The 23,658-nt window shown below is 35.0% G+C and overlaps 1 protein-coding gene across 28 annotated transcripts in view; it reads left to right on the top strand.

The window, feature by feature from the left end:
* Positions 1-23,658, top strand: part of PUM2 (pumilio RNA binding family member 2) — a 71,116-nt gene that overhangs the window by 15,137 nt on the left and 32,321 nt on the right. For 11 of the 28 annotated variants that reach the window (XM_087917824.1, XM_087917812.1, XM_087917809.1 and 8 more), the window contains exons 3-10: positions 4,511-4,616; positions 4,769-4,956; positions 5,776-5,948; positions 10,710-10,980; positions 11,555-11,648; positions 12,361-12,483; positions 18,878-19,020; positions 21,371-21,509. In XM_087917824.1, the coding sequence (XP_087773950.1) occupies positions 4,511-4,616; positions 4,769-4,956; positions 5,776-5,948; positions 10,710-10,980; positions 11,555-11,648; positions 12,361-12,483; positions 18,878-19,020; positions 21,371-21,509 (1,237 nt within the window). Of the gene's footprint in view, positions 1-4,510; positions 4,617-4,768; positions 4,957-5,775; positions 5,949-10,706; positions 10,981-11,554; positions 11,649-12,360; positions 12,484-18,877; positions 19,021-21,370; positions 21,510-23,658 lie in introns of all 28 variants that reach the window. The other 17 variants (XM_026695340.2, XM_087917817.1, XM_087917752.1 and 14 more) reach the window with 3 other exon arrangements.

Raw genomic sequence — 23,658 nt, 5'->3', positions numbered from 1 at the left:
TTCTATGCATTGACCTCTTGCGTCTGACACGTTTTTTGCGCCCCCTGATGGCAGTTAGCAAAGAAAAATCTATAGATAAGCCGCATTGTTGTATAAGCTGCGGGGTTCAAAGCGTGGGAAAAAAGTACCAGCTCATAGTCCGGTAAATATGGTAAATAAGGAGAACTAGTAGAATTCTGTTTATAGTTAAATGTATTTAATCTTTCCTAATGAATTTGGGAAATAGTACCAAACATGGCTTAAGAAGGACCCACTTAGGTTATTGGAGGAATGGGATGGGTGCTCGAATGTCAGAAGACTGAAAAGTTGATGGGAAAAGAGGAAAACTGCATGAAAAAGGATGAAACAAGAAAGATGACCTTGGGGGACAAGGGGAAGAGATGCTGCCTGGGAAACAATTGGATAAGAGAGGGAGAATCCTCCCAATGGCTTATGGTCAGGAAGAGATACTTAGGATCTGATCTAATTGATCAAGCAATTAAAAGTGGTGGCAGGAAGTTTGTACCTTTGGATTTACAAGATTAATGTAGCCTTATAATGAAATAGAATTAGCTCATCTAATTGTGTTGCCTGTCTGGTTTATCTGGGAGGGATTACAGTGAGTGATTGAAGAATTCTTCTGTAGCCCTGAAGGGCAGGAGAGAAGACATTGGCATCTGAAAACCTCAGAGGGATTTGACAGCTGATATAGACCAAACTGAAAGAAGAAGAGGCAAAGTCCAGACAGATGGATCATTAGCAATCCCAGCTTCAGAGTGGTTAAGCCCAGATTCGACAGCTGACAACAGGAATTAGACGAACAATAAAACAGCCAAGCAAGAGGTAGTCGGTAGTTTCTGAGATTGGGACCAGAATAAATAGTTACAATAGAACTAAAGCTCAATAGAGAGATTAAAAATCAAGATTTGGATTAAGAGTAGGAATATTAGACAGCTATAAAGGGATAACAACAAAGAGTGGAAGCTAGTTACACATAGTCCTCAATTTATGTCTGTCATTGAGTTCAGAATTAGTCGTAATTCTTGCCAGTTGTTAAGTGAGTCATATGACTGCCTGATCTTACAAACTTTTTGCAGCAGTAGTTAAGCAAACATTATGATCATTAAGCAAATTTTCACAAAAAATAAAGGAAACACAGGTAATTAAAAGAGTGGAGTATAACCCATTATCTGAAATGTCTCTATACTAATAAGTTGAGTTGGATGCTATGAGACACAAAAGCAATTATGATAGAATAGGGATTACAGAAATACAATGAGATGAAATCAATCAGTAAGAGGAATATGAATGCAAGCGAGGTAATCATGTAATAAGAATGTACATGTATAAAGGTACTCTAGATTGATACTAGCAAATTTAGAAAGTAGACTCTGCCTTGGATTTTGTCCTTTATAAAAAGGGAATTGGTGAGAATTCTTTTAAGTTCAAGTGATTGCATTGTAAGATTTTTTTTAATAACAAAAGCAAAACACAAAGGTGATATTGATGGGGGTGTATGTATGCATTGACAAAGAGAAGAGAAATAAAACACATTAAAAGTGCCTTAACAAATAAGTGAAAAACTACAAAGCAAAGTCTATGTCTATAGGCAGTTTACTTATAAATGGCAAATGCAATCAGGTCTTCAATCCAGGAGCCATATATTTATTTTTTCTTTATTTTTTTTCCCTATGCATTTATCTTTACTATGTTGCAAGTCTTTTGGCAATGGTATGGGCACAGAGAATACACTTATGTTGTCCATTTTTCAAATTCCATGTACTAAGTGTATAGTCAATAGTTTAGTATCCTCTGAAAATTTTAGCTTTTGTTGCATTTACATTATCCACTAGAGATAGTCCTCAATTTATAACAGTTCATTTAGTGACCATTCAAATTTACAACAGCACTGAAAAAGTGACATGATCATTTTTCACATTTATAGCCATTGAAGCATTCCCATGGTCATGTGATCAAAATTCGGATGCTTGGCAATTGGTTCATATTTATAATGTTTGCAGTGTCCTGTGTCATGTTATCCCCTTTTACAACCTTCTGACAAACAAAAATCAATGGGGAAGCCAGAATCACTTAACAGCCAAGTTACTAAACTACTGTAATGATTCATTTAACAACCGGGTTACTAACATAACAACTGCAACAATTCACTTAACAACTGTGGCAAGAAAAGTAGTAAAATGAGGCAAAACTTACTTAACAAATGTCTCACATAGCAACATAAATTTTGGGTGATTGTGATCATAAGTCAAGGACTACCTGTACTTTTCCCCAAAACTTGGTTTGGTTTGTTCAAATATAACAGTAGAAGGAGGAAAACAAATGAGGCATTGGGGTCATTGCTTACTCCAAATGAAAAACCTTCATAGATCTCAAAAAGAATATAAAGGAACTCATGCTAGTTTGCTTATGTCTGTTCAAGACTAACCTTGTCTCCTTTAACAAGGTAGCTAATGGTAAAGGGTTTGGATATGATTGCCTCAATTTCAGCTTTTTTAAGCAAGCTTTTTACAAGTGTGCATGTGACATTCTCATTGACAAGTTGATTTGGATGGCCATAAGTGGCTGACAAAATTACACTCAGCATAAATGGCACTTCATTGAGCTAGAGAGCAGTAACTATTGGGGTCAAGTGGGGATCTATCAAAAGGCAAGTATTGTTCAACATGTTATTAATATTGGGGTTGAGTTGCTTGTCCAATTTGCCCAAAATTCAAAGGTCTGGCCAACATCCTGGAAGATTGAATGAGACTATAACTTAATCTGGAAAGATTAGACATCTCAGCAGAGAAAATATAAAGTATTGCATTTGGAAAAGAGAGATGTATGGCATATATACAAGATGCAAGATTTATAGCTTGAAAGCATTATGTCAGAAAAGGACTTGGGCATAATCACAGATAGCCAGCTGAATGTGAGGTAGCTACTATCAGTAGGACTAATGCAAGTCTGGACTGTGTTATAAAAATGCAGTACTGTCAAATACAGATGGAATTCTTATTCTCTCCCCCACTGATGAAACCACTTCTGCAGACCTGTGTATGATTCTAGGCTCAACATTTCCGTAAACATATTGACCTTCCCTTAAGAGGCTGACAAAGATTTGTTGACAAAGGTTCTGTGATAAAAGGCTGGAAGAACCTGAGATGTTCAGCTTGAAACAAACACTGAGGGTAGACATGCCATTGTTCAGGTCCTTAAAAGGGTATCATGAAAAAGATATTTAGAAACTATGGTATTTCTGTTACGGCATAAAACAAAAATCAGAAATAATAAGTGCAAGTTTCAACTACCAAATTCTATTTAAAGAAAACCTTTTTGACAATAAGATCTGCACAGGAGAAGAATAGTCTGTCTAAGGCAGTGTTGGCGGGGGAGTGCCAGAAACTAGAAGTTCAGCTCCTCGACGCATGCATGCACACTGGGGAACTCTTTTTCTGGTTTCCAGCACACCCATGCGCACAAAGATCAGCTGGCCAGCGTGCTGGAACCCAGAAAAGCAACGGGCAATAGCTGGCGTGCCCAGAGAGATGGCTTTGTGTGCCACTTCTGGCACATGCCATGGGTTCACCATCACGAGAGCCTAAGGAGATTATGGGTTCTCTCTCTGGAGATTATTTTTAGAGTCCAAGCATTCATTCATTCTTCACAGTTTTGACTTGCCCACCTCTATCAGAGAAGGACTCTGACTGGTGTACAATAAAATGTTAAAATATAAAAATAGTATTTAGAAATTTAGTTACAACTCATGAAGATGGGTTAATTTGTTTTCCTGTAGCCTATAGAGTTCATCATCCTTGTGGTCCCTTCCAACAATTTTACAGCAGGTAGACTCTTGTTAATACTAAAAATATTTTTAAAAAACCAGCTTCCAGAAGTAATTGTTATGAATGTGTGACCTGGTTGAGGTGTATACTGGCCTTGAAACTGTAACCCCATAATTTGGTTGGAGAACATTTAGCATCTATTTCAAGTTCACATTTATTTATTAAACCTATATAGATGTTAATCTCCATACAAGACTCTAGGCAATTCATAAATAAAAAGATAGCAAAGCAATTCAAAAAAAGAGTGACTCTGGGTCAGTCATACACACTCATCCCAACCTATATCACAGGACTGTTGTAGGAAAAATAGGAGTGTTAGATTTTCTAATAAAGGCAGGATAAAAAATTACAGATAGTTAAAAACAATAGGAACTATAAAACCATTTAAAGTGAAAGCAAAATTTATAACTGAGACAATCATTTTATACCTAATAATATAATATAGCCACTGCACCAATATTACCATACCTGTCTATCATCATGCTTCTCAAATACAAAAGTATGGCACGTAATAAAGTACATTATTGGTTTATTAAATGCATTATTGTTTAATAAATACATTTATATCAAAAGAGATAAATGCAGCAACTCTAAATTCCTTTCTATAAATATAATTTATGAATATACATCTGGGCATTAGTTTGTTAATAAATGATCATATTTTTGAAATGTTTCTTTTGTAACAGCTGCTACCTGCCAAAAAATTTTGGGAACCAGATGATCCAGCAAAGGATGGACAAAAAGGGATATTTCTTGGTGATGAGTGGAGAGAAACTGCTTGGGCAACACCTCGTAAGTGGTACTTGTTTAAGTCATTATGTAAACTGTACAATTTACGGTGGGAAAAGACTGTTCCTAGGTTCAGTGATAGAAAAATCTGCATTGATTTAAGCTGTATTAATTTGCATATTGATTTTAATATTTCTCTTTAAAATTTAAAATAGACCACTCCATGTCCCATCCTATTATGGTTCAAAGAAAGCCTGGACATGTTTTTCATGGAACAAGTGAAGTAAACGCTGTCTTATCTCCTCGATCAGAGAGTGGTGGCCTTGGTGTGAGCATGGTCGAATATGTGCTAAGTTCTTCTCCAGCTGATAAATTGGACTCCCGGTTTAGGAAAGGAGCTTTTGTAAGTAGCTTGTTTGTATCAAAAGTTATTGTAGGCTATTCTACAATATTACTACCTGTTAGATTTCACTCATGCTGCCATGTAATACAGCAACAAATATATTAATTATTTTTGTTGTGGTCTCCAGAAAGCAGTGCTTTCTGCTAAACAAGATCTTATACGTATACTCAACTGTTCCATGTTCCTGTTGGGAAAATGGCTTCAAAATCATAATTGTAACATGAAGTGTTGTACATAGATCATCCATATGCCCTGCAAATATTTTTCAAAGGCTTTCTGTTCATAAGAAATCCTTTTAAATAGCTGTATTTATTCCAAAGGTGCTTTCATTATGAGAAAGAGCAAGATGTCTTACAAAAGCATAAAATGACATTTTGGTTATATGTTGTTCAGTCATTCAATGGCTTCCAACTCTTCATGATTTGATGAAGATAATTTTACTAGGATTATCTATCTGTAATTGCCTCTTTGAGCTTATGCCATTTTAATTTAATATGTCTTATAGTATTTCACTCTAGACAGTATTACAGGGAAGAAAGGAGTACCAAAAACTGCCTCTTATGTGCAGGGTTAAATTCCTTTGGATTATCAAAACCTCTCACAACCAGAAAAGCCACCCTTAGAAAATTTAACGTCCGCTAATGTTGATTTTTTCAGTTTTATCCTGAAAGCTAGCTTTATTTTATATATGTGCAACACATTTTATTTAAGAATGACATCTGACAATCAAGGTAGCTTACAACATTAGTTAGATTTGGTAATTGTGGGTGCTACATTTATTTTCTGCTAGATTCAGACCAAACATGTTTTTTTACTTAGGGCACTAGAGAAGCTGAAACAGATGGACCTGAGAAAGCAGACCAGAAAGGCAAGGTTTCTCCATTTGAGGAGGACAAGAACAGAGATCTTAAACAAGTTGATGATGACGATGTTACCAAAATAAATGGCAGAGGCTTGCCAAATGGAATGGATGCTGATAGCAAAGATTTTAAGTAAGGCTTAGATATTTGGGGGGTGGGGAGGAAGAGATATCTGTTTTCAATAAATAAAATTTATGGATGTACGGGTTCAGGTTAAAAGTTTCATTTAGGTTTTGTGATATTTTGCATAATGCTTGCGATCTTTATACATGTTAAGTTTTATTATGTTTTAATTATGGGATCTATGCAGGCAGTAATACAGATGGGTGTCCTGTTGTTATCACTAAATTTAATTAATTGAAATTGGAGTTCAGCAGCAACTTCTGGGAGGCCGTAAGTTGTTTGTTCTGCTAAAAAAAGAGTACACCCCCTCCCAGATGTTTCCACTAATTTAAATTGTAGGTCAGTCATCATCTTCAAGAAGAGAGCCTATTCTCAGTCTTTGACACCACATTAAAGGATATGATAATTTGTACTTTTTCTTTTCAATTTTTTTTTCCATGCTATGTTCATGGATGATCCATGGTTTTCTGCATTGATCAAGACTCATTGTTCAGATCTACCTATATGAATGTATCCAAATACATATGCTCGTGTTTCCTTTATATCATACAGAGTCTTCACTTAGCAACAGCAATTGGGACTAGAATTTCTATTGCTAAGCAATGTGGTCATAAAGTGCAATATCAGGTGACCTCATTGCTTAGTAATACCAAGCTTACTACAGGTCATTAATTGGGGACCTCCTTGCAACTACCTTCTATCTTCAGGTGACTGTGGGATGCTGCAGCTGTTGTAAGTGTGAGGCAGTTCCAAGTGCCCATATTGCCATCATGTGGCACAAGGGTCAGATGATCAGAACTTTGAATCAGTCATGTGTATCCCTTTGATCAATGTTAGGGACGGTTGATGAATGAATGATGCTGTTTAACCAAGGACTACCCGTACAACAAATGTCCCGGTTAGTTTAGTTGTATATCATCTTGGAAAACAGTCTGCCGAACACTTTATTAAATTCTGACAAAGATATTAGCAGCTTGGTATGAAAGAAGGCCAACTAATGACTATCAGAAATCACAAAGAATGCGTATATTATATTTCATTGGTGCATGGTTATGTAAACAGGGTTAACAAATGTTTTCCTGGGAAGTTCAGAGAGAGAAAAATGACACCCCCCCACAAATGTATATTTTGAATGATTGTGTACAGAACTGTAAGGGCTAAAAAGGTCATCTCCTGAATTAACTGCTGATCAGAAGGGGTATGTCTGGAGAATTGCTTATTGTCCATTGTATATGATTAGGTGACTGATAAAGGAGAATATTTGTAGCTCAAAGTTGAAATTAGGTTAACGATTGGGTGACTGCTTCCTGCTGAATAACCAGAGAGTACAAAGAACATAAGGTAACTTGGTTCCAACAAGATAAATGGGAACTGCTACAGAATTTCACTGGGGAATTTAAGTGAAAGTCCAAGTTTGTACTTGGCTAATCCAGAAGCCTGAAGGGGAAAAAAAAAAAGAAATAATAGATTTTCTACTGGTGGTAGTCTAAGAAGTGGAATGTTTCATCATCGATACTGAAAATCACAAAACAAACCCTGAATTGTGTTCTCATATTTCATGCTTTCACAACATGGATGAAGAATAGGAAGGAAAAAGAAAAATATTGCAAATCAATGAATGACTATGCAAGTTAGGTTAATAAGAAAGATTTAATTTCTGAGACGGGCTTGTGGTCCAAAGTATTTACATTCAAAACTACTGACATAAGATACATTGTATGTCATAAGGAATGGAAAATGTGTCTGGGCTGCACATGATAAGGTTGATTAGAAGAGCTTTACATTGAATCAGTGTATGTACACTCCTCGTTAAAGTCTTGTGTACTGTACAGAAGGGTTCTGGAAATGAACTTTTAAGTTTTTAAAAAATAGGCTTGCTTTCATTGCCTTCATTGTCTGTACTTTAATGTTCAGAATGAATAAAATGAGTTTGCTCTTTGGACAGAAGCGTAAATATGATTTAAAGATATCAAAATGACGTGGTGGTCTGATTCCTTTGACTGCATTGTGGCATTTGAAGAGGAAACCATTCTTAAGAAGAAAAGCAGTTGCACCGTCTGTTAAAAAAAATTGATTCCTACCCATAAAGCCAAATCAACAAACCTGGAATTGTTTAGCCTATTATCAAAAAAAAAAACCAAACTCAGAATGAGCAGAGGTTAGTGGAGATGCTAAGAAGAACAAAAACAATCTTGTTAGATAAGTTCAAAATGAAAAGAATCAATACACCAGCTGATCAATAAAGAAGGAAAAGTATTTACAGGCAACAAGAAAAAGCAGAAACCACCGAAGCTACATAATTTGTTTCATTTTTCCAGCCACAAAGAAGATTGTGAAGCCAGAATAATAGGGGTTGAAGCTTGTGATTGATGGAAACATAATCAGGGAAAAACTCTTTAGTTTGACTGGGTTTTAATCTTTTGGGGTAAATGAATTGCATCATAGGGTGCTGAAGGAACTAGTTGATTGACCTGTTATCCTGGTGAACAGATGAAGTTCCAGATGAATTGAAGAAAATAAAAAAGGCGGTGGGGGGGAGATCCCTTGTGCCCAGTGACTGACATCAGTATCTGGGCAGGAGATAAAGAGGTTGGTCTGTAGGCTCTTTCAAAGCACTGTGATAATTGCTAATGTTAGCGTGGGTTTATCTTGAATAAATACATTTTCCTCAATTTTTTTTTCATAGGATAACTTCCATAATAGATCGTGGGAGTGCTATATATCTTCAACAAAATACTCAGTGATTAAAGCTGACCAGAAGACATAAATTACATTAAAATTTTGATAGTTTGGAGAAATGGGTTGAAAAGGGTAGAATGAGTTTAACAGAATCAAAGATAAAGTTTAAACAAAAATCACATGTACAATTGTAGATGGCTTAGTATTAATAGTAAATAGTGTGGTTTGGCAATAGTTATGGAAACAATTGGAATTTAGGCAATGCTCTTTTTATGAACAGGTTGCATTCTGAGAGGCTGTTCATAAATCTGTTTTGTTCACAAGTCCAAACAAATATATATGTAACATGCTGTAAATTAACCTCCTCCCAATTTTGGGGACCTTTCCTGTTGGAGTTGTGGACAGGTTTTTTGTATTGGTGAAAGTTCATAACTCAAAAGTTTGTAAGTGGAATAATGTTTTGTAGTTGATTCCAAATTAAATATGAGCTAGCCATTGGATGGGACTCTCCAAAAGGCAAATATAGTTGTAGGCTGCAGCAACAGACATATCATTTCCTAATTAAAAAAAGAAATTATTCCACTCTGTTCTGCTTTGGTCAGATCCTGTCTTGAGTGTTACAACCAGTTCTGGGAATTACAAGGAGTCAGAAAAATTCAAACAAGTTCTAGTAAGAAGAATGAAGCTAATCAAGGGACTAGAAGCTAGATTGTATGAGGAGAGATTGAAAAAAAAATCTGTATTTAGGTTTGAGAAAAGAAGATTAAGGATGATGTGACAGAAACTCTTCAAATAGTCCTTTTTGAAGAAACTCTTCAAAAGTCCTTGGTTAATGACCATCATTCAGAGATTCTTATTAACAATGCTGAACAAGTGGTACTTATGACTGTTTCTCAAAGTTCTAGCTGTCCGACCCATGGTTTGGCAAATGGCTTGTACTGAGGAGGTTGCAGAGTCCCATATCACATGATTGCCATTTGCAACCTTTCCTGCTGGCTTTCCAACAAAGTCACTGGGAAAGCTGACAAGGAAGGTTGTAAGCCATTCCTGTAAGTCATTCTCATTCACACCACTTTCCTGCGTCCTTCCGTATTGCTATGCTTGTACCAGCAACCACTTGGCCTAGCACTGGCTTCTTGTCAGCTTCCCCATTATCGTTGCTTAAAAGCTGTCAGGAAGAGGTCCTCAGTTAACAACCGGTAATCCTCAGTTATGGTACGAACAGATTGTCAGGATTGCCATGACTAAATGATGTGGTTACATAATGTGCTTTATAATTCCCTAGTTTCTTCATTTTATCTTCAAAATAGGGTCTTGCCTGAAATGTTTTAATAGAAATAGTATTCAATTATGTAAGTTTTTCAGTGTAAAATAGGCTTGCTGTGTAATTGACTTGGAATAGGATTTCCTTAATGCTGCCCTTTTAAGATTCACAATTAAGTTGGCTTTGAAGACATGAACTTAGCTTTGAAGCCTGAGCTTCCCATATCCTGCCAAGCGTGCTTTCCTATCATCATCACCACCATCACCCTCAAAATGTAGATCTACTTTTTTAAAGTCTGCGCTTTCTACTATAGCATATTTATTAAACATTTATGTTACCTTTACCAGAAAGTACTAAGCACATACTGTGCGTGCTGTTTCATGACTTGGCTTGTTCAAGAAAAACAACAATAGCAGCAAATTTTACCAGCAGGTTAATTTTACCAACTGTTTACCCTAAAAAGCAATATCTATAAATTAATGTGTAGGTTTGGGGTCATTAATCATTCAAACATGTTAATTTTCCCATTCGCTGTTAACATTCCACTGCTCCTGAAAGTAATCATTAACATAACAAGATAACAGTTATTTTGTACATCATTATTTGAATTACGTACCAATTAATGTAAAATTATAGATGGATCTAATTTTCAAACAATTTCAACATTAACTATCATATAGAACAATTGTGTGCCATTTTCTTATAAATCAAGGAACAAAAAATTATTGTGACATCTTTATATGTATAAAGTTTTTCAACATCTTTTTAGCCAGTTGTGTTTTTTTTTAATAAAAGCTCATTTTTTTTCTTTTTCTTTTTCTAAGCAGTCGTACTCCTGGAAGCCGACAAGCATCCCCAACTGAAGTAACTGAGCGTTTGGGTCCAAACCCTAACTCTGCTGAAGGCTTGTCTTCGCTTTCTAATCCTTCAACTCACAAGCCACTGGTGGAAGAATTTTCAACCTCTGAATCTCAGAATTTGGATGCTATGGAACAAGTGGGTCTTGATTCTCTGCAGTTTGATTATCCTGGAAATCAGGTACAAATGGATTCTTCAGGAACTACTGTGGGACTCTTTGATTACAATTCACAACAACAGGTTAGTATTTCTTTTATAGCCATATTAATGGTTGGAATTATAACATTATATAACTCACCAGTTTCAACTAAAAATGGGAGTTTTCTAAAGTTCTTACATCTCTTTTTACTATTGCTGTTGTCTTTTTAATTTGTAGTAAAAAAATTGTTTACATCATGTCGATTCCATATCAAGGGAAGACACTGGATTCATATAATTTCAGTCATAATGTCTTAGCTTTGAATAAACTCACCCATTGTCATTTATGAATCATAATTCATAGCTCAATATTTTGCATGGTGTTTGAGACTTCTACCACCAGGTAGTACAGTATACTAAAGAAAAAGATGAAGTATAAGTTGCATTTCTGGTAGTAGTTTATTATAATGTGGAATTCTTTCATAACATTATTGAAGAATTAATTCTATTTAAATTTGAAATTCAGTGTTGAACAGTCCTGTGCTTAACACTCCATGGACCAATAATGGGCCAGTCTTATAAATTAAATAGGACTAGAAAGTGTCTTTGTTAATGTTGTAATACATGTCTCCTTCAAAAATCGAATCCCTTTTGCTTGTTGTCATTTTTGTCTTAGATATTTCAGAGGACTAATCCTCTTACTGTTCAGCAGTTAACAGCAGCACAACAGCAACAATATGCACTGGCAGCAGCTCAGCAACCACATATAGGTGAGACATTTTAAAATTTGTAATAAAAAATTTCTGGACTTAAAGTTGGTATAGGGAACTATGATTTTATATATATATACACATAGATTTAGTAGAAATATTTCAGGTTTTTTTTTAAGCCAGTGGTAATAAGCAGGAATATGTACAATAGATTTTTTTCCAACTGCCAAAGGGCTCTTGTTTCCTCCTCAAAAGACTATCCATAGGATTGGTAGATCTTAACAAATCATGTTTGGCTGTGTCTTTAGCTGCTGCAGTTGGAGGGAAGGAATTCTTGGGAACCTTAATGAGAAGTGCCAGATTCTTCCACTTGATCTTTAGCAGATGCAGGTCAGACACTGTGTGAATTGCTTTCTACCTGCACTACATTGTATATCACCCTTGGGACCTCAGAGCTTTGTCAGTAAAGATTGTGAAACTGTGAAGTAGAGTCGTAGTAGTAGTAAAATAAAAATATTTTATTGGAATGTATGTTCTAGTATGAAATGAGCTTACAAAATGCTTTATTGCATATTACTTATTACATATTTTACATACTGAATTTTTAATATTGGCAGAAAAATTTAAATTGTTGGTTACAATTAAAGCCTTTTCAATTTTTTACCAATATTCTCTGAAATCACATCAAACTTGTGACATTTAAAAACTTGTGTGGTACAACACTGTGCGATGTCTGTTTTTGGTGAAATTGAACCTTTTGTTACTGTAACAGGTGTATTTTCGGCAGGCTTGGCTCCAGCTGCTTTTGTGCCAAATCCCTATATTATCAGTGCTGCTCCCCCAGGTGCTGACCCATATACAGCAGCAGGCTTGGCTGCCGCAGCTACCTTGGCAGGTAAGGCAATACTGCTTTAAGACAACTCCAGTATTACATATTTTAAAAACATTTGCTTTAAAAAAAGTATAAATCATCCAGGTTAGTGATATTGTTCCCCTAGATTTTCAAATATCAAATTTACTATGGACACTATCGAGTATTCAGTCCTGTTTGTTTTCTGTTGAACCCATGTCTGTGGAATGAATTCTAACCAAGATTTTAATTTGACTTTTCTACACCTATTGTTCTTAGTCTACCAAGTCCCTTCATTCAACACCCGGCAGCAGAAAAACTAAACCAAATGTTAGCAATTTATTGTCTTCCTTTTGAATGATGTCACAAAATTGGGACAGGGCAGGAAAGAGGAGCATATCACTATTTTCAGTATTTTAATTATAAATTGACCATCAGATAAAATGGATCAAACCTGACATTTGAGAACAGAGATGAAGTCGTCCTTGGATTAAAATCCATAATCAAATAGATAGCATCATCTAATTTGCTATCTTAATCTGTACATAGTTAAGTTACTTTTTCTTGGGCTTAAATGATTTATGTATGGCTATCTAAGGGAGTTTGTTATTTAGGAAGCTGCTGACTGAAAGGCTGATTCAAATCACAAAACTGAATATGATTTATCCTCAGTTTTATTAATCTATATGATTTGCAGGCATAGAATAAGTTTTCTAAATACCAATTCCAGGTGAACCTATGATCACAACCACAGACCAGTCAATTAGGGTTCCTCTAGGTCTGGATGGAGACAAGTATTTAAGGCTAAAAAAGACAGATTCTACTAGCACCTACCCTCCAATTGTTCATAAGTAAACCCGTTTCTTGTTCTACAATTGTTGTCAGTTGATGCAAATTATTTGGTCACATCTAATTTTATTCTTAATAAATATTTAGTCTGCAACCTTATTTGGATTACTATAGCCAGTGTAATTGATGTAAATCTTTACAGCCTCGTTATTTGGTTTATGATAGCCTGATTTCAGCCTTAGACTCTTGCTGGCAGTTCTTACTATCTACACAGTAACCCAAACAAATTTTGCTGATAAGGAGAACCTGACAAAGTTTCTTATAAAGAAGCTTTCTCATCAGAGGAGGAAGAGCTACTGGGTTGGCCTTAGTGGTGGAATGTTATATTATCAAAAAAACCTCTAAAATATTGCCTGGAATTGGGATAAAATTTGAAAGAAAGGTACAAAGTGGCTGGCAACTAAAATGAACCTAGACAGCTCTGGTTGTTGAAGATTTATGGTATTAAAGTGGAACTAATATGGTATAATATGGACTGGTATATAGCTCAGTTGGATTTGGCAATGTTTATTAATTCATTGAGAGATCTGGAAAAGACCGCTGAAGAGTTTTGGGCACAATTCAGAAAAGAGTGCTGAATGATTAGGAAGATACATTAGGTGGTGTGGTCTGCTCTGTCCTTCTTGAGGAGGATGGAAAATCTAAGGTTTGCCACTTGGAGAAAAGCCAGCTGCCAGCCTAATTAACAGAGGGAAAATTGGTGTCAGTGTCAGTAATTTATAATTCCTTCCTTAATTCTAAATAAGGAAGTAGGTAGGTAGAAATATAATACAGTCAGACAGAGAGACAAGATTATAGAGTGCATTCATGCTGTACCCATAGAAAAATCTTATGTTACATAATATTAAATAAGAGAGAAAAGTGCAGTCATTCTACAGTTTAGAATCTCTTCACTTATGTAGAAATAAGTAGAAGAAGGTGTGCGATCAGAACTTGGCACATCAACCATAAATCTATTAGGACTGCTAAAGAAAAGCAGCTGTTGGACTGGAAGGAAAGGTTAAACAAATGGAATATACTTCTTTTTTACTTTTGTGTCCATTGTATGCAGCAGTGGGGTCCTACCTGTTCAACTACTGGTTCGGTGATTGCGCATGTGTGCACGCACACCTAACCCGCATGCGCAACTTTCCCCACACCAGCTGGGGCCTGCAATGCCCATCAGCTGAGAGGAGAAAGAAGAGAAAAGCGCAGGGACAGGTGGGAGGGCACTTTTCTCTTCTTTCTCCTCTCAGCTGATTGTCCTTTTTTCCCTCCTCTTAGCTGATCATGGGGGGACTTTTTTTTTTTTTTAACTAGCAGTTCAGCCGAACTGGTCTGAAACGGTAGCATACCACCACTGATTGTGTGGTACTAAATAAATGTTTGGAGGGTATGGGAGAAATCCTCCTCCCTATGTTTGGATCTTTTCATATTTTTAGATGGTTAAGATGATGATTCATGTTATTTGTATATCGTTGCCCATCCTCTCTATTTTTTTTAAATGTGAAGTTGTTTTCTTTTTTTCTGTAAGTCTGGATTCATTGTATTATTTCAAGACAGTGATACTTGTACAGCATTAATTAAAATATATTGACATTGCTTAGATAAATTAAGAACAGTAGAAGTAAAAAAGATAAATATTCTATCAATATTCATTACAATTTAGGACATTGGTACTGCAAGCATGAAATTATTTGATCTTTTCTTCCATAACTGAAATAACATTAAAAAAGAGGTTCTTGCAGATCACATTGAAGTCTGTATATAATGTAAATAAGAAGAGGAAATAAATACAGATTTAGCAAGAATTAAAATAACAAATAAATAAATGAGGTGGAAGGGGAGGAAAATGAACTATTGGGTTTCTAACATTCACTTTTTGGTATATCTGCTGATTTATTATTGTATACTATTGTATTGTAAATGTCTACAGTATTGTAGACATTTAAGCCCTATAGATGCCTGATGGTAAGTGATTATATTTACCTTGTGTTGTGATGTTTGGGAACTATTTTTTGCTTAAATTTGGTTAACATTCATTACATATATCTATACTGTTAGTTTTGCCATAGCTAAATACTCTGTGTCCAAGTTTCCAATCAGATAGAATTGTATCTTTCTTCCAGTGTTAAACACAATTCATCCTCACTGCTGTAAACATATCTTTCATTAAATTCTAATGTTTCTTGTTGATTTTTGCTGACATAATAACTAATAAAAAGCATTCATTTCTACTTAAAATTGCAAAATTTTCTGTGTTGTGGTATGTATAGCTTTCTAATACTTGAGTGGGTTTTTACATGCTCAGCATGTGGTTTTGTGACATTTCCAATATTTATTACTGTCTATCTTAGATATTATTATAGAGTTTTATACCAGTTGTAGAATACCTTTAAATTTTCCTTTAAATTTTTTACTTGATTTGAATTTTATAGATTTAGTCTGTAACTCTTCCCAATGCGGTGTTGTAACTGTCTCTTTAAATTGCTGCATCGTTTTATCATACAGCTTTTGTTTTCTTTCTCTTGGCGCAACATATCTAAGCAAAAATTTATACAGACTCCCTAACAGCTGGTGCTGTTTTTGTATGAGTATTTCAAAATTTTGCCTATTTTAAATGTCCGTCCGTCCTTGAAATTTGATTTTACTTTCCAGCAATTTGTAAGTACATCAACCAAGATACCTTCCAGCCTTCACCAAGTAGTTCTTGCTGTCTTTTTAGAATCTGAGTAAACCATATTTGCATATGTAATTACATTTTTCTTGCTACAATTGTCTCCAACATGAAAAACATTTCAGAGAACCACTAGAGATGAGCTTATTATTCTTTTCATTGAATTTCATGTTGTTGTCCCATTTTGTCTAATAATATATCATTTAAATTTTTATCATCCTTTGTAGTTGGCAACGATTAGCAAAATAAAATTTGCAGGGACTCCTTAACTTTGTTTTTAGCATCTCCACACCATAATTATGTACAAAATTATTGGCTAAACTGGTTCCTTCCAAAATTGCTGTTCTACAATCAAAGGATTTTATCTACTCTGTTGTCCACTACAGGCAGTTTGCTTTATGATGCTGTTTAGACTTTGGAAAAGCAAGATCATCTCTGTGGAATCATGTAGGATTTTTGTTGTTGTTTGATACTTGGTTTTTTTCCCAGTGTACATAAACTTACTGACAGTTTCTTACAATTCTTGTAGAGTTCTCTTTGAAATTCTGATTGATCCCATTAGGAATAGATAGTTTATCTTGGGTAGTACATTTATTTTAATCATTGTGTTCTGCTGACAATCATGAGTATAATTGAGCAACCATTTCATTTAACAACCAAGTTGCCAATCCCAGTTGTCACCAAATGAGGACCATGTGTAGTTTGAAATTAAAACAAAGTTTTTCACTAAATGGGCTTCCTGCAGAAGATTGGTTTCTCCTTTTGTTAAAAATATCTTGTAATTATTTTTGGTTTTGAATTCAGAATATACTCCAAAATGATTGTTTTCATGAACTATTTTATTTCCTATTGTGGTTCTGTAATAAAACCATGTCATCTGGATAACGTTTTTCCACAAATTTTGAAACCTATTATTTGTTTGAAACCTATTATTTGCAGGCTTTTTCTGCCACTATTTCTAAAGTAATGTTAAATAATAAAATGGACATCCTGGTTTATTTATTTATTTGGAAATCTGAAAAGAGCATTCCATTAGCTATAATCGTCACTTTTTTCTATTAGTGTATATGTTTAACCTAAGCTTGAACTTTTTCTGCAGGATTTATTTTATTCAATACTACCAGCAGGAATTGCCCTGAAAATGGTCAGAGGCTCTTTTTGCATACCCTCAAACCAGTTCATTTTCCTTCCTTTTCTTGTTTTTAGGTTCTATTATATTGATTATAACCCTAGTGTTGTTCTTTGTATTTCTCTTTGGGATAAAACCAGTTTAGTCAATATGTATGATATCTGGTACACATTTCTTCAGTCTATCAGGTAATATTGTTGTAAAAAAACTTGTAAGCTACCTTCAGTTCTCCTAGGGGGTAAGCACTATTGTAGAAAAGTTTGTAGAACTTGAATCATACCTGGAGGTAAGCAGAATCAGTGTAGTTCTCAAAGAAAGGGGGGTTACATGGTCATGTTTATTTAAAAATTTAAGTCATCTAAACATCAGAGAGTTAATTATCTCCAATCAATAAACAATATAAGTAGTTCTTGATTTACAACCACAATTGGGGCCAGAATTTCAGTTGTAAATCGCATCAGTTGTAAGTTGAGGCTCCCACATGACCAGACTTTTTTTGGTTATTGTTTTTATGGTGGTCATTAAGCAAATTACATCTTCCGTCCAAATCTATTCGTCCAAATGAGCATTTTTTGGATCACACATCGGGGTCACATGACCATGGGATGTTGAAACCAGTTGTAATGTAAACCAGTTGCCAGCTGCTTGACATACGGTTTTGACTGCAGGGAGGTAGCACAGCATTTTACAATTGCCAGAAGGGCTTTACAGGCCATATTGTACCCCTTCCAAAGCCTTTGTAACTCCAAACAGTAGGTAAATGATCAGTCATAAGTTGAAGACTACATGTGCTATAGTTACTACTAGTATTTTATAATAATACAGTAAAATAATGCTTTTTTAAAAAGGAGAGGCCGGTTAGGAAATCTTTGTGGGATCATAGTTTGAGAATCATTACTGTTATAAAACAACTTAGGATCCAAATTTCTTTCCCAGTAACTATCTGGTCTGTGCATTAAAAAAAAAAATGGGAGGATTTATTCACAGTCCCACTGGTGGCTTCAGCTCACAGTGAACAAAAGTAGGGCCTTTTCTGTAATGAAACTCCAATTATGAAATTTCTTCTAAGTATATGGCTTTCCCCAGGATTATTGTATTTTAAACAACTAAAATATGCCTATTCAGTCAAGTATTTATAAGATAGCTGTTTAGGATCAGACTACCCTGGTTGCTTTTGCAAACTGCTTTAATTTGTTGCATTTTTATTGTTTTGGATTAATAGTTTCATAGTGTTACTTTTTTGTAGGCCACTTTGTCTCCTTTTGGAAAAATTACGGCATGAAACAAAAATAATTATTAATATTAAATGGAATTTTATTTTTCACTCTGTGTTTTCTACACTAATGTTTTAAAAGATTGCTTAGGAAGTGATGTTACCTAATGTGCGTCAGATGATGCATGGGCAGAAAATGAGCAAGAACTTTTTAAAATTACAGAAAAGCTTCACTTGAGCTGTTCTTTTTATATTATGTATTAGTAGATTACATATGAAACATTGATTTGAATTGGAGGGAAAAAACATAATTTTCTCATTAAAATCAAATTGTAAAAGATTCAATTTGACTGGCTTTCAAGAGGTATTGTTTTATTGACTGTATACTAACCTCCCACATATTTCTTTCAACTGTTAGAGACAAAATATAGCCGTCTTTTGGCTGACAGGGAGTTTAAGGGAATTTTGATATCACATATGTAGTGATGTTTGCTTATTTATGATAATATTAGGTATTATCAAGTTACTTTTGTTCCCAAAGCATTAGAAAGTGAAAATATAAATATTCTGATAAAAATCTTTTCTTTGTCAGGGCCAGCAGTTGTTCCTCCTCAGTATTATGGTGTTCCTTGGGGCGTGTATCCAGCCAACTTGTTTCAACAGCAAGCAGCCGCCACAGCAAACAGCACTGCCAATCAGCAGGCTGCATCACAGGCACAACAAGGACAGCAGCAGGTAAACCAGACAGATAAACATGCCAAATATTTCTTTGCTTGTGTATTTTGCTATCTAACAATCTATATATTATTTCTCCCTCCCTCCCCTCTGTGTGTGTGTGGGGGGGGGTGTATAAATATTCCTATATGGCTTGACATATTTCTTAGATGTAGCAATCCAAAAACTCTGATTCAAGTGTATTTCATTTTCAGGTTGGTCTGCAATTTTTAGTTTCTATGAACCATGATTTTGACTGAACTTGATTTTTGAACCAGAGATACTTACGTTTTTTTCCCCTGTTTACTAGTTGAATTCACGTAGGCATCATGTTGGCTTTGTGTGTATGTGTGTGTGTGCAACACCCCACAGCAGCAAAGATCAAATTCAAAAAATAGCAGAAAGCCAGAAATCAACCAACCTGAAGGATTCCAAGTTTTACCTTGGAAATAGTTTGGAAAGCTATTGATTTCTCTTACCTGGTCCCTACTCTAATTTATATCTGAAAGAATCACAAGACATCCGATCCCATTACCATGCCCTACAAAATATTTGTGGAGTGTACTATTTCTCATTTCCATAGTTCCCTGCCAACTACCATACCAAATCCACCAAGCTGATTCCACAAGTAGAAATCATCTTTTTAGGAAGGCTGTTTGTCTAGCTCAAGGGTGTCAAACTGGCAGCCTGTGGGCCAGATGTATCACACGCAGGCCACACCCACCCCAGCTCTGCAAAGGGGGAAAACGTCACGATACATCATGTGACAGCAAAGCGACACTACCAGTTTGAAACCCGTCATCTAGCTGATATAGCCACCAATTTTTATTGCATGGCAAGGAAGAGAGAGTGCAGGATTTGCAGAGGGTGAAGGAATTGGCAAAAAGTGGATTCCTGTCTTAAATAAATAGAAGTGGCTTTTGCTGTTTAAAGCTGGAATCAGAAAATGCCTCTTGACATTAAAAATGGAGTTTATATGAGAATAATTATCCAAGGTATTGATCACAAATTGCTGATGTTGTCTCAGGATTATTTCAAAGGGAATTTTAAAGGGAATCTGATTATCTGTTATCTTATACAAATGTGCTTGAACAACATAATTTACTGCTTTATTAAAAGAAATGGCCTGTTTTTAATTATTTTAATTCATGTTAATGTCTCTTGTAATTTATATTTGTGCCTGTTATTAGGTGATAAATCTTAGGCTCATACAGATGTAATATTTCCTGGCTCCTAATTATAATTAGATTCCTTTCTTCTTTTACTCCTTTTTTCCCCAGCTAACTTTGTTTAATGTTATATCAGTTTGGTAATAGAAGGGTAGTTAGAACGTGGCTTTAAAATTAATTTGTAAATGTTGCTAATGATCACTACTATTAACCTATTTACCTCATGATTAATTGGAAAAACACAGGAAATTTGCATGTGATGCTGATTTTGAAGCAAAATGACTACAACAGACTTTGACTGCACTAGGCCTTAGGACAGTATTTTATGAGCGACACTTCTTGTTTCTTCCTACTACATAGCAGAACTGAGAAATTTCTTTATTTCTCATGAGGATAATTAATAATAATAATTGGATATATAACTTTAGACAAAATGCTAAATACTTCTTAAAATACCTGTCAATTGAAAAGAATTCTCTAGTAAAAAAATAAAAAAAAATGACTTTGATGAAGACAAAATATTAAATCATGAATAAATGTATATGAAAATATATTTTTTTCAAGAATTGTTGTAGAGGTCACATGTCAGATTTTTGTGATTTATCATATTGTATGTTCAGTTTCATCAGAATAATAGGTGAAAGATGCTTATTATCTATAATTTGAAATGTTTGTAGAGTAAAAATACTAATTCAATCCTCAGGAGTTCAGTCTGATCTGTACTGACTCTGATTGGCAAACAATTGACCATGGTTAAAAGTACTGAGGTAACTTTCACTAAACAAGATGTACTAAGAAAGAGATCATTATTATCTGTTAAGAATTCTTTCTGTATGATTTTGAGCCAACAAGCATTATATCTGCAATGATCCAAGAAAGTAGATACTTCACTAAACCTAGTAATCCCAATTTTCTGATAACTGCAATTTTAAAAATGTTAAGAAACACAATATCAAGGCTGGTGATGGTTATAAGGATGGAATTCTTACCTGTTTGCCATGCTTACCTACTGCAATGTGTGGAATTCAATTCCTTGCCATTTCTTGAATTATATTTCGCAGTATTGGATTCTACAAAACCTCATGTCTTGAACTTGCACCTCTTATGCTGTATATTTTCTATCAAAATAATTTGCTCCTAATACACATTTCTTTTGATTGTACACACAAAAAAATACAATGAAAGCCATTGGTCTTTTATAGGTTCTTCGTACTGGCGGTAATCAGCGCCCTCTTACACCCAACCAGAGTCAACAGGGGCAACAGGCAGAGTCACTTGCAGCAGCTGCGGCAGCAAATCCAGCTTTGGCTTTTGGTCAGGGTCTTGCCACTGGCATGCCAGGTATATAACGATGAGTCAAGAAAACTAAAAGAAACTCAGTCTAAACATCCTGAAATCTTGATGTTATCACAATAGCCTATTTAGCTGTAATTTCTTTATTTAGCCTGAGTAAAACTCTGAAATGTGATTTTCGCCATGTTTATATCTATCAGGTTCAGCACGGAAGAATGCATCGGGAGAAAAGCCAAGATTTGGGAATGATATCTAATCTAGTAGCCTGGTTCCAGCCCTCTAGCCTAGCGTGTTGTAGCTATACTACCTTCCCCCCAAATTAAAATTCCCTAGTTCTAATCTCCCACTTAATAGGGTTGGAAATAGGGAATAAAAATAGAGTAAAAATGGGCCTTGTTCTATTTCTGTAGTTTGTTTTCTGCTGCAGCCTTGGGTGCTTTCCAAAATATCCATGCCAGGAACCATCTGAAATAGAAAGTGAACCATAAATGAAAGACAATTCCTATGTGCATTGTATCCAGCACCATTTTAAGATGTTTATCTTAAAATGTATTTAGTATTTGTTATTATATATAATTTAGAACTCAGTTCAGCAACATTTCAGAAATGTTATTTTTTTAAAAAAAAATATTCTACCTTAATTCATATTGATTATATAATATATTGATATTAAAGCATGCATTTAGAGCTTTCTTTTGGTTAACGTTAATTTAGATTTGTAATGTATGCATTTCTAAATTAGAAATTGAGTTTGCATGCATAGCATTTAAGCTTTGCACTGCTGATAATGCAGCTGTGTTTCTCTGCTTTTATGCAAATCACAAAGCTGCAAATGGCTATTAAGGAGTTACTTTATTGCATAATAGTAAGATTTTGGAAAACAGTTTAAACTTGCTGATAATCCACAGCTATGGCTGCTTTGCCTATGAGTGCAAAAGGGTAGCTTGGGGCACTTTTTATTTGGAATATTTCATCTTCCTAGCAAATGGATAATTGATCATATTCCAAATAGAAGGTGAAGCTTTGTGGTACTTTTTCTGCAGTGTGTCTGACCAAGTCAGGTATTCCCTTGGCCAGTTGAATAAATCCTGTTCCACCAGGATTGCAGTTTCAGTTTATAATTCAGTCAACCATTTCAGATTTCTTTCAGTTGCTGCAGAGGAGTCCGAGAGCCTGTCAGCTCCTTCTCTCTCCCCTTTCACTCCCTTGGAGCAAATAAAAAATCCAGGGTGCTTTGATCCTGGATAGGTATGGGTTATCCATGCACTCTTTTGCAGTAGGTAAAACACAACAAGAATACAAATAAAATGCTTAATAAGAACCATCTTTGTAGTACCGCTTGGTGGAGATAGTTTGAATTTCTAATTAGTCCTGCCTCTACTATTAACTGGATTATCATCTTCTCAACACACACTAATGCCTCTTCTCTGATCTAATTAAGTCTGTTGTGTGAATATTCTCTATGTCCATCCATCTATCTACTTTGCATTTCCTTTCAAGCACCGGAACCCCTTTTCTCTAGATATAGTAATCTAATTTGTTACAGAGTCCTTACGTGCAAAAGAAGAAGAAGGCTTTTTGCCCCACAAACATTTATAGTAGAGTTTTACATATTAGACAGACTTCAGCCGGTATTTACATACACTTCTGTTCCGGCACAAATTTGCTGGTGAAAAATCTGGGCATTGCAGAATATTGCTGTTTTAAAGTTATTTAGAATGTTTTCTTGACTGCATTTAACTGTTAAACTAACAAATAGAAAGTATAGGAACCCTTAGCATTCGGAGATACAAGTATTCTCATATTATGTTACAATATAAATCATGCTGCATATAGCTTCATTATGTATCAGTGTCACTCGCATTGAATTCAATTTTAGTTGGCAAAGCCAGACTGTTTATAATTTTAAGCATTAAAGAGAATCTGAGGGGACATAACAGCTTTTTTTGCTAAGTAAACGTATATAGGTCTACATTATAATGGGTATCTATCCATGTATACTTGGAACGAAATCCTATAATATTTCCACCTCAACCTCCTCTTTTAAAATTATTTTAGTAAAATAGATACCAGAGCTTGTCCAGTAAATTGCAGTTAGATATTTTTGGAGATTTAAAAAGATAAATTTGTTTTTTAAAAAAGAAAAAAATTAAAAGGAAAAAAAAGAAGCAGCATAATTGCTAAAGTATAAGGCCAA

The sequence above is a fragment of the Pseudonaja textilis genome, chromosome 1, assembly GCF_049901715.1.
Source record: "Pseudonaja textilis isolate UNSWEBS1 chromosome 1, rPseTex1.2, whole genome shotgun sequence".
Lineage (NCBI taxonomy): Eukaryota > Metazoa > Chordata > Lepidosauria > Squamata > Elapidae > Pseudonaja > Pseudonaja textilis.
This window is presented reverse-complemented; position numbering and strand designations above follow the sequence as displayed.